This window comes from Pimephales promelas, chromosome 19 (assembly GCF_988280905.1).
Source record: "Pimephales promelas chromosome 19, fPimPro1.hap1.1, whole genome shotgun sequence".
Lineage (NCBI taxonomy): Eukaryota > Metazoa > Chordata > Actinopteri > Cypriniformes > Leuciscidae > Pimephales > Pimephales promelas.
Window position 1 is genome coordinate 25,649,689 of NC_142787.1, and position 12,572 is coordinate 25,662,260.

Genomic DNA, 12,572 nt, shown 5'->3' on the forward strand with positions numbered 1-12,572 from the left:
GTCACGGTAAGGACACTTTTTAAAAAAATGACCCGAAAAACATAAAAAAATAAACATGTTACAGATTAAAATCTTAACGACTACATTTTATTTTGTACATCCTATTTAGCCTATTCTAAATTTATAGAGGTTGATTTTTTTTTTAATTGGGATAGTCAAAATTGCCCATAGTTGCAGAAACACCCTTAGACGCTCGTTGTCCCTACATTATTTCAGGAACACGATTGGTGTAACCTGTTAGAACGAGATTTGTAGGCAGTTTCTGTTGCTCTCAGGTGTGTCAAAATCTTCTTCTTCTTCTTTTTTTTTTTAATAGAGCACATGGGGCCATTACAGACCGCCTGGAGACTGGTTACCTAGAGCAAGTGTGCTCACACAAACGTCTCTAGACACTGGCTACATGATAACCTCATGTTCCACTGAATTTCATAAGTTGTTTTTTCAACACAACACAACACACCTAGTTGCAAAATGCCAAAAAAAGAAAAGGAAGAAAAAAGGATTAAATATTATGGTCAATTCTGTAAATGCCCAGCTGATGTCACTGCAGACTAAAGGACAGAAAACACAGCTTCAGCCTTGCTATTCAACTACCGTCAAAGAGAAAATCATCTAAAGTCAAACCAGGTGATAAAATTGTCTTGTTGAGAGATTATCTTTAAACCATCTATTTTAAAGGTCACACAGGGTGGAATAGGGTTTTGTTCTGCTCTCCGGCTTCATCTAAACCAGAATGTTTCGTGTGATTACATGAATAAAAGAAGGTGCTGAAAAACATTTTAAATTCATTAGAATCCAGATAGGGGATAAACAAGCAATGTTTATGCTATTTGAGTTAAAATGGCCAACGTAAGTTCAGTTTCATTCTTCAGCTGTTGGCTACAGTCTGTCAAATCAATAGGCCTACTCCAAATGATATGATGCTTGAGGATCAACCTGTCATTTTATTTCTCCTCTTTGACAAACAATGCAATCCTGTGACATAGTTGTTGGAGTGGTCCCTTCATACCCTTTCTCCCCTGTCCATTTATTAATGCTCATGCAGTAAAATATAAAATGTCAGATTAGCCAGAGATAGAACATGTCAAACATGTCACTCATAGTGATACACTGCTTTAATTTGTCAGTGCATGCTCTATTTTCAAGTTGGCTTTTGTTCAGTGTGTGCGTTGCACTAATTACCATGATCATTCAAAACGCAGCTCTACTCTTGCTTGCAGACTCCCACACCAGATCTGAAAAACAATATACTGCCACAGACAGATGCACAGATGACATCTACTCTTTTATAGGACAGATTGGCAAACATCATTTCAATAACAGAACAGCACTGGATGAGGTTATTATTAGCAGGTCAGATGGCAATGTCAATCAACATGAATTAACATCATTAATGACAAGCCCCCCTTCCCCCCCTCCTTTGATATTAGCATTCATGTTTTTGTTTTCACTTAGCTCAAATGATTTGAAGACAATCTGCTTGTTTGAATATGTGAGAGGGAGAAATAAATGATGTGAAAAACAGCTTACGGACAGAAGTTGGTAACACGGAGTCTCTTTCCCAAGTTAAGGCATGGAAATTGCATGGGTTGGCATGGCAACCGTTTTAGGAGAACTGGGGGGAGGCGGGGGGATGCTTACAGAATGATGAAGTTTTGAGTGAGGCATCAGTCAGGCTTAAAACAGCCCTGTGTTGCAACCTTAGTAGCTAATATAGACATTTAAAAATGGTATTGAAGCCATGATATATTGCTATCGCTTTTTATACTCATCGCATTATAGATAAAATAAAATCTAAAAGTATACAATGATAATATTGCGTTTGGCTTTTTAATAGTTTAATATATATATATTAGTGCTGTCAAACGATTAAAATATTTAATCGTGATTAATCGCATTAATGTCATAGTTAACTCGTGATTAATCACACATTTTAATCTGTTCTAAATGTCTCTTGATTTCTTTTTGTCCCATTATTTTTTCTCAATTTAATGCGCTTATCAACATGGGAAAAGTGGATCGGCTTGCTTTGTGCAATTGTTTTGTTTTTTTAATTGAAAACAACAAACTATTGCAAATGAATAGGCTTCATAGTGCAGCACCGCATCCTCTTGCAAAAGCATGTGAAAAAAACTACAAAGTTTGCTAGCCCAAAAAGACAAGCCGTCAAAATGGGTTTGTGTTAACACCGTTAATAACACGTTAAAACATATGTCCAAGTCTTTAGTTTTGCAAGTGTTTCGTATGCCATTTGTTGTTTCAGCTGCATTAACGTCACCTAACAGAACTGCAGCTCAAGCTGGGTCTTGAAATTAGACACCTCAGTAACCATACAAAAATTCTCTGCTTTAGCTCTCAGAGATGAATGCATACCTGTAGGCGCACACAATTAGCTCAGTGCTGAATTTATGAACACTTGCAAATGCAAATGCACAAAAGCCTCTGGCACTTTCTATGTCTTGAACATGAGCTGGGAGTGAGTGAGTGAAAGGCTAGGCCTATGGGGGAAACAGAAGGAAGAGAACAAATGTGGCATTTATCGAGATCAATACAGCACTCTGAGAGCCAACAGAGCTCAAATAAGATGTTCTGAATCAGTGCAGCTGTGTCCTGAACATGAATTTATCTAATGACGTCGAGCAGAAAGACAGAGATAGGTCAGAGAGATCACTTGGCTGTAGATTCTGGGATCATTCATTGTTAAAACTAATGCAAACATTAGCTAGCTAAGAAGAGAGAAACAAGAGAAAAGACAGACGTGTACATTAAAAAAAGCAACAAAAAAAATTGATAGAATACAAAAAAAGCATTCAGTAAGAAAAGTTTATTTCCGAATACTCCTTATCAACATGTTGGTTCTTGACATTACATCTTGCTGCTGTTTTTAAAAGGTTTTTTGTGAGGTGAATGTGCAAAAGTTTTGTATAACCAGGGCTGTCAGACTCATACGTTGATTTAGTGTGATTAAAATAAGCAATAATAAAGTTAACACACTGAAAAAAAAAATTCTGTTTCCTGATTGACAAATCAATTGCTAAATGAATTATGGACTGAGTGCTTATGTTCGATGACTTGACAATATATAAATTACTTTTGGTAAAGTCAATTTAACGCTGCCATGCCACAACAATGCTGTATTTGTAAACAATTAATAAATAAATGTAAAATTCTTTTTATTTCTCAGCACACATGGAAATACACAGTATGCTATTAATTCGATTTATTAATTAGCATATCGTAATTCATTTCGATTAAAATGTTTAATCGATTGACAGCCCTATTTAAAACTAGAAGTGCAAAAACCAACAAAAAACATCTAAAATACAGAATTTCACTTTAAATACAAGACCAGAAAGAATTCAAAATTTAATAAACGCAACAAATAACCCATATAATGGAAAACAAAGGCCACAAAGTGCCGTTTTGTCAGCACAAATGTTCCAAGTCATGTCATGGTTGATCCTCTCTACTTTGTACAAACCTCGTACAAATCGACAATAAAAAGGACAGGCAATGTAAGGACTGCGGAAAGTCCACTGGCAAAGTATCGAGGAAGGATTATGAATGTACACTCTAAAAAATGCTGGGTTGTTTTAACCCAATTTTGGGTCAAATATGGACAAACCCGAAATGTTGGGTTAAAAATGTAATGTAAAAATTTAACCCAACGGCTGGGTTAGTCCATATTTGACCCAAAGTTGGGTTAATACAACCCAGCATTTTTTAGAGTGTAATAGATAATAATACTCTGTGATCCTTAGTTGTATGTTCTATATGCAATAAAAAAGTAAATAAATTAAAATTAAAAAAGTATTGAGGAAGGATACAAACAGAGAAAAGCTCCACCACTGAGCCTCAGAGAAAGTTCTCCAGTATGGCTGAATGAAGATCTTGTGCTTAAGAGTATTGGCATTCAGTTTTACCTGTGCTCGTTCATAGTATCTGATAATCAGGTCCATCTCATCCATCTCGAATCCTGTTCTGTGTTTGAATCAGTGCGTCCAGTCTGGTAAAGAAACACAAGGCCTGATGTAGGCCTACCTCAACATTATAAAAGTCCAATTAAAGGGATACTCCACCCAAAAATGAAAATTCTGTCATTATTTACTCACCCACAAGTTGTTGCAAACCTGTATGAGTTTATTTTGTCTGCTGAACACAAATGAATGTAATGTTGGCACCATTGAATATGGAAGTCAATGGTGCCAAAGTCCCAAACGTTCTTCAAAATTATATTCATTTGTGTTCAGCAAAAGAAAGAAACTCATACAGGTTTGCAACAACTTCAGGGTGAGTAAATGAAGACAGAATTTCCATTTTTGGGTGGAGTATCCCTTTAAGATGCAATAGGTTATAGATTATCATTTTCTCATGTCACTGTATCCAAAAGTGTGTTCATTTTATTGGAGCATAAAGCAACGATTGTAGCAAACAAGCCGTCGCCAGCGTGCTTTGTTCCTCTCAAACGGACTGTTAGAGTCAGGCTATTAATCTCACAGCACGAGCAATTTATGTTGTTGTCCCTGTGTCCGCTATTAGGCAGATTTCCATAAAATTATTTTTATGGAATCGTTGTCTACGTGACAATATTTAAACTGTTATTACAATGACAATATTATTACAAACAGAAGATTTATGGTTTCTAGGGAGACTGTCTGCTGGGTGCTCATGCTGCCCTTGAATCTGTTAATGCTGTCACAACTTATTAGCCGTTCAGTGAGGGAATGAATGATGTACTGACCATATCATCAGCTACTTCAAAAGAAAAATGTCATGTAAACCTGGAAAGGAAGACCGAATGGAAGTGGCACAATAACAATAACATACAAATAAGCAAAAAGTACAAAAAGCTTAGTCTACACCCACTTTTCTCTCTCTGACGTCTTTAACTCTCAGACTCTATCAAGCAGCATGAATGGGGCAGCGGTGATTGATCCAAAGTGTTCTTAAGTAAAGGGTGAGACTGTGAGGTGTGAGCTACAGCAGTAACAATGACAGGACTGGAAATCAGCCTCTCCGCACCTATGGAAGAACTTACCTTCCCTAGAGAGGCTTGCCAATCAAACCAGTTGGAAAGGAAGACATTTGTAGACTGTGCAATGAAGCTGACACACTGATGTAGTACACTTCCTAGTTTTTCCTGGGATGACATCAAACAAACATTCATTTCATTCATTGTTTTTATTCAAAGGTGAAGTGTATAATTTTTAAAGTGATACTTCACTCAAAAATGAAAATTATCACCTCATGTTGATTCAAACCTGAATGGCTTTCTTTCTTCTGTAGAACATAAGTGAAGATATTTTGAAGAATGTTTCAAATTGAGTCCATACAATGACAGTTAATGGAGAAACAAAATCTACATTTATCGGCCAATATATGTTCATTTTTAATGCTAGCGTAATAAGCCCGATCAGAAAATTTCGTCAATATATTAAAGCTGATAAATAACGGATTATTTCCTTCAGCTTAGACACTTCAGATGCACACTGTTTGCCATTATGGTTTTGAATTGATTGAAATATGATTGGAAATAATATGGTTAGGTCTGTCATATATTACAATTGTGTGCTTGGGACATGGATTTAATGGTGAGACTTTTGTTTTTGTATTCAGGCTCTTAAAAATATGATAGGTGCATCTACAACATTGAAAAAAAAAAGAGATGTTCTAAAGAAGAAATGGAAAGTCATACAGGTTTGGAACGACACAAGGGTGAGTAAATAATGACAGAATTTTCTTTTTGGATGAGCCATACCTTTATGATGCTTTTTCCTTTGCCAGATTAATATGCAACTATTATGACGCACCTGAATGGGGTGGGATCTGTTTGTCTGACCAATTTTGCAATTCTGCTTGGTGAAGCTAGTGGCACAGAAATTACACACTTCACCTAAACTATTTGATAAATAATGATGTGTAACTCTGGTTGAAGAAAAATGTTGTGTAAAAATGTTCCTCTTACAGAGATCGTGTCAAAGATATATCATACGGCAGAGGAAAATAATAAAATGAGCACAACTGGAAAATTGCGATCTGGGCCAAACGAGACAATAAAGAAACCTTGCAGTTCAATTGTCAGTAATTTATGAGATTGAGGGACAACTCGTTTTTCTCAAAAAATGATGCTTCATACAAAAACACCTCACGCATGGTCTCCTTATTGCACCGGAGAAGTCCCCCCCCCCCCCCCCCAAAAAAAAAACAAAGCAAAAAAACAACCACATCTTATTATTAGAAAAGTAATTTTCCTATAATTCATTTGTAGCCCAAAGTGTGTTCATGAATCCGTTTGGCAGTACTCTAGTGGCAGGTGAGCTGTACGCTGCAGTGTCTCTCACATCTTCTCCCACTCTTGGTCTCTTGATGTCCTCTGATCTCAGAGAGGCTGATGGCCATTTACATCCCAGTGGTGCTGAGGCCCATGGCGGCCGCCTGGCCCATGCATGGCAGAGTCTGTGCCGCTTTGGGGAAGTCATGGGCCATCACACGTCCGTTCTCACCTCCGCTGCCCATCCTGGTCAGGGTGGAGCTAAGCATGGCTGCGTCAATGATTTGCTGGGGGGGGGGGAAACACAAAGAAGCTGCTCAGCACATTGCACAGGCATTGCAGCACAAACGACAAGAGAGAGCTTTTTTAAAGTCGGCTAACTGTACTCACCAGCTCTGACCTCAATTACGCGTAAACATATTTCATTTGATCTAAGGATTTGCTCCAGTCGGCACAGGCAATGATTCATGATAAGAAATGGTGAAAAATAATAGCCATCAAGTGCAGCAATGATGAGACCAGTGCCACACTAACTTGAAGCCACTCTCTCATGTAGCAATTTTACATAATGAAACCCTGTAGGCTTGAAACTGGAGCTAATGATGTGGATGTTGGCTTGCACATCCTTGACGAATAAATGATTTAAATTCAGCACACTTCAGTGGATTGCTGGGGATTATGTTGCTTGGGCTCATGCAGACTAATTGGCCTGCAAGCAACAGCGATTTGTTACTGTGATATTTTAAATGTGGCTGTTATGCGATTGTAATGTCTTAACACTTGAAGAATGAAGAAGAATGTCACATAGCGGAAGAAGACAAAAAATAAGGTGAAATGCATAGCTTAAAAAAACTAAAATTCTGTCATTGTTTACTCTCCCTCATGCCGTTGTTGTTCACTTTCTTTATTCTGCAGAAAACACATTTGGAAGATTCTTTCAATTATTTTTGTCCATTCAGTGAAAGTGACTTTCATTGACTTTCAGTGTATGGGCAAAATCGAAAGATTTTTCTAAACTCTTTTCGAAGAAAATAATTAAAATAACAGTCATATTAGGTCTATTTTTACATTTCCCACCAACATGTACTGTTTCAGTAAGAAATAATCACAGGAAAAGAATGTATGTAGAATGTAGTCAAGTTATCAAGGCAATCTAATCATATTAAAATTGTGGTCACACTTTATATTAGGTGGTCTTTGATAAAGTTTTTTTTTTTTATGTACATACATGTTGTTGCATTGAAATGACATGTACTTGCATTTAAATAACATTTGTAGTTGCACTGTTAACTTTACCCCTAACAGTAACACAACCATTACCCCAAAACCTAAACCCTAACCGTACTCCTAAACATACCTCAAACTCTTTAGCAGTTATTACATAGAGGTTACAGCTACTTAATGTCAAGTGTGACCAAAATTGTGGTTCCTACATGCTGTCTGAAAAGTCTATTTATGCAACGCTGTGTGTTTCGTAAACCATGTCTTAAAATTACCTCTCAGATTTCCCTTTGAAAGACCTTAAATTAAAATTATGAGTCACCACATTGGTTTGTGGGTAATTAAATCTAAGTTAGTGTATTCTTCTCAATTTTGTAAGCATTCAAGAGCAATGTGCTCCAGGATTAGAGAGAGGCTCAGTGGGTGGTATGATGTTTACACCCACCCACAATTACTCTTAAATGCCAACACGTTTCTCTGCCAGATCCCCCAGAGGAAGTGAGGTCAGTATACGATAGAAGTTATAAAACATTAAAAGTGCCAAATGCAAAGCCCATAATCAAAGGGATAGTTCACCCAAAAATGAAAATTCTGTCAGTAATTACTCACCCTCATGTTCTTCCAATCCTGTAAGACTTCCGTTCAGCTTCGGAACACACGTAACTAATGGTAACAATTGATAAATTAAACTTTTCCCAAAACCAGTCGGGAGTAGGGCCACAACATCACCTCCATTTAAAAGGTTTATCAAACACTCTTCTTGTTCTGGCTTCAGTTTAAAAAAACTCTCAGATTTAATCAAAAATATCTTTGTGTTCCGAGCGAAGATGAACAAAAGTCTTACGGGGTTGGAACAACATGAGGGTGCGTAATTACAGACAGAATTTTCATTTTTGGGTCAACTACCCCTTTTAAATGTGTATGGATATAAATACAGCTACTATACTATACTGGACTGTAGATGCTAAATGGGTTATAATGGTTTTTACACACCTTCATCCTTCGAGACTCGATTCTGGATTTGTAACAGAACTCAACAAGGGCCACCAGCATGGCAAGCCCAAGCCCGCCAATCAGAATGTAGAAAACTCCAGCCACATTACTGAGGCTCAGAGCGCTGGTCTTATCCTGCGGAGCAGAGACGACAATAAAACACTCGAACTGTGATCTGTCACACAAACACGTTAACACACAAATCTACAAGACAGCAGCAAACATAAATTATCTCTTTCTAATCACAGCTATTCAATAAACACACAACATGATATTTACAGCTATAGGATATAATGTACACTTAATGTCCTCAACCAAATCTAAAATACTTATACATTCGCAATATATTTATATTATGATAAAAACTGTATTCATTCTGTCACAGTATTTCAAATGAATCAGCAATGAAAAGACCCTCCTAAATCATGCAAACGCATGCGTCAGCTTGGAACAAACAATCAAACGATTACTTTCTGACTGTCTTGGCATAGTGGTTTAATTTTTAACAAAGAATTATAAATAAATAAAAAAATATTAATATTTGATAATAAAATATGAATAAAATCAAAGATATCTACCTGTTTACATGTGAACTATACCTCTGATATAAAATATAGTCCTTATTATTTAAAAACATGCAGGTATAAACCAAGTTTTTTTGTCTGTTTATAGAATTTCTTGGCTTCTGTGTTAAGATTTCTTGCCCAAGGGTCATAACTGAGACTCTTTGGCATCTCTCTCTGTCTCTGGTGGCAGAGACGACCTGTCAGGGGTGGTGGGAATCAGTGACATGCATCTGTTTGGTGACCTTATTGAGGTCTCATCCATTGGCATGCACATTGTCTTTGGACAGAGACAAGACAGCATTGAAGGACTCTAAGGGGAAGAGCAATCCTGTTAGAGGGCATTACATGGCAACGCTTTTCTCTCCAGACTGCCATTTACTCATGCTGAGATGAATGGGTGGCTTTAGGCTTTATCTGTTGCTGTTGTTATGAGGAGGAGTTTAGGAGGAAGCAGATACCTTTAAAAAAAAATGAAAAAATACCAAACAGCAATTATACTGAGCACCTCAGTGTTTCATATTGGTTTTTCTTAATTATTGAAATTCTATGGATTTTATCATTTATCATTTAACATGTATGTACTGTCCATTTAATTTATTGTCCATTTAACTCTGCTTTGCGTCATGCCAAACAACGCCCTTCAGCTGTTAATTATTCACAATATAGCCTCTCATTCCTTATTGCTTATACTATTTACATACATATATATATATATATATATACACATATATATATACATATATATATATATATACACACAGTATCTCACCAAAGTGAGAACACCCCTCACATTTCAGCAAACATTTTAGTATACGTTCTGAAGGGACAATACTATAGAAATGAAACTAGGATATATTTTAGAGCAATAAAAAGAAAAAAAAATATTGACACTTTGGACAATTCTGCACCGCTGTCCTGCAGAATTTAGCTCCCACTCTAATCAAACATAGCTGAACAAGCAAATCAATTTCCTCAGGATTACTAAGGCTATAAGCAGGAGAGGGTTTTTTTTTTTTCAGTTTTGGAGCCAAACTCTGCAGGATATCGGTCCAAGTCTCTCTAGGACCGAACTTGTCTAGCCCTGCTATTTTGAAAATAATGGCAGCATGTTGAGTCATTTTCAGAGGACATTAAATGTACTGCTATACAAGCAACACATTGACTACTCTAAAATATATCCAAATTTAATTTCTATAGTATTGTCCCTTGAGAAGATATACTAAAATGTTTGCTGAAATGTGAGCGGTGTACTCACTTTTGTGAGATACTGTATATAAAATGTACTACATTTATATAATACAATTTTATATTTGTTATAATATAATATAATATTACCTTCAACAGTCAATTTCATCTTTAAGCGAGTGAATTTATTGATGAACACATGATTTTCGAGTGTAGAGGTTTGAGTTTTAAACATGAATATGTACGTACACACGATTAGGGAATGCGACCAAATGAGCTCAATAATTTGTAAATGCGGCAAGCTCAGAACCGAGCACTGAAGCGAGTGAAGACAAAAAACACTATGTTGCCTATTTCTATAAATACACCACAAGCATCACATCTATTTTGTAATGTGGGAAGTAATAGGGGCCAGACAGCAACGTGATGACAGTAAGCACAATTCTCTTGGTAAATGGCAGATTGGAGACAGAGCGTTGGCTGTGGTGTGTGTTTGAGAGAGAGGAGGACAGGGCCTTTAGTAAAGCACTAAAGCTGTATCTCTAAGTGAGGGAAAGGACCAATGAGTGAACTGACCTTTCTGGCGGAGTCCTTGCTTCCACACTCTCCCTTATCGTACCACCATTTGTTTTTCAGTTTGTCTAAGACGGCTTGCTCATTGAGTTTCAACACCGCTAGGTTTACGGGGATTCTTCAACCAGGAAAATAACATAAATAACATTACCCATGTTATCTTATGTTATTCAGCATTTAAGCAAACATACACGCATAATTACTTTTTTTTTTTTGATGTGTTCTACATGTCTACAGATAAATAGAAAAAGAAAACAAACAAAACAAAAGCAGAAAAAAAGGGAAAGAACAGCACAGTCACAGAGTTTGAAAACTGTCACTGCCAAAGTGATATGCATTAATACTCCATCTAGCTTTTGTGACCTTTCTCCCTACTGCAAGATGTGTATTACTATATCACTTTGGGTAACCGGCAAAAGAGATCGAAAACACTCGGATTTGCACAATTTTGAGTATGATACTCAATATTACAATTGACTGTCAATCATTTAAATGCCTCAATCGCTTTAAACAAAAAAACGAGTTGTAATACGTTCAATTGGTGTACAACTGCAGCCGAGGTGTTTGTTAACTGAGGTTGCCGGTTACCCCCCCGAGGTGGTGGTTACCCGCTGGATAGCTCATATTGGGGCTGACCTTGGAATCACCTCCTCCGCTGCCACACTCTCCCTTGTCGTACCACCATTTGTTTTTCAATTTGTCCAACAGGCCCTGCTCGTTCAGTTTTAACACTGCCAGGTTTACTGGGTTTCTTGAAATGATAATAAAATAAGCTGGGTCAGCATTGGTGATATGATACGGCGAGGCAGAGGTTGTGTTAAATAAAAGTGAGTCTATTAAGTCGTAGAGGAAGTGAACAGAACATAAAACTGATCTGACTGTGTGCCTGGCTCTGCTGGGCTTGTTGATGTAATATTAGTTGTCTTGTGTTGTGCTAAAGTGTAAAAAAATAAATAAAAAAAGTACTGTGACCAAATAATGAGAGATTTTACTGAGCAAGACCTCGGATTGTGGGAGAGGAAACGGGAGGAATTAGCAATGCTCTGGATTTAAAACCTTTGTCACAGCGTGGTCTGCGTAAGAGGATTCCCAGATAAAGTCAATATTACTGTAGATTAGCTCTGGAAAATCGAATACGCCGTGGTTGCGTTCCATATTTTGGGAAATCCCAACATTGCAATCAAACCCAGAGCGCTCTTAAGCCCCGTTTACACGAATTCGGGAAGACGGAGATATTTCCCTGCGGTTTGGCCTCTCATTTACACGAAAACCCTGTTTTATTACAGAAAATTCTTTTTTCTAAAAACTCCAGCCAAAGTGGAGATTTCTGCTAACACCGATTATGTGTTTTAGTGTCAACTGGGAGAAACGCGGTTTTAGGTTCTCACATTATGCACCATAAAATACTTAAGGTCATGTGAGCGCCCTATGTTTACAGTTTGTTTGGCTACTGATCATGTATGCTGTTAAGGTGGGACTTATTTTTACTTATGTGCAAACGCTTCTGGCCTGTTTGCATTTGCAAATACAACTGCTCCACTATAACAAGAGAGGCGAAGGAGAGCACGGATTCTGATTGGATTGCGTGGCTTTTTCCTTCTCCCTACACTGCCGCCCATAGGTTTGGTATAGTTATGATGGCGATCAATGGCATATTTATGCGGGTTGATGTAAATGACAACAGTTTTGAAAACGATGTTGTGTGCACAATGTTATTATTGAAAACGGAGGGAGGGGGGGGGGGGTTCTCGAAATATCCGTCT

The 12,572-nt window shown here is 37.3% G+C and overlaps 1 protein-coding gene across 3 annotated transcripts in view; it reads right to left on the minus strand.

Moving 5' to 3' along the window:
• Nucleotides 1–6,070: 6,070 nt before the first annotated feature.
• The window catches only part of gria1b (glutamate receptor, ionotropic, AMPA 1b), a 51,190-nt gene continuing 44,688 nt past the window's right edge, over nucleotides 6,071–12,572 (minus strand). The window contains exons 14-16 of one of the 3 annotated variants that reach the window (XM_039693883.2): nucleotides 11,446–11,560; nucleotides 8,486–8,620; nucleotides 6,071–6,558 (exon numbers count right to left, since the gene is read on the minus strand). In XM_039693883.2, the coding sequence (XP_039549817.2) occupies nucleotides 6,400–6,558; nucleotides 8,486–8,620; nucleotides 11,446–11,560 (409 nt within the window). In that variant the 3' untranslated portion in view covers nucleotides 6,071–6,399. Of the gene's footprint in view, nucleotides 6,559–8,485; nucleotides 8,621–10,812; nucleotides 10,928–11,445; nucleotides 11,561–12,572 lie in introns of those variants that run through there. The other 2 variants (XM_039693885.2, XR_016147856.1) reach the window with 2 other exon arrangements.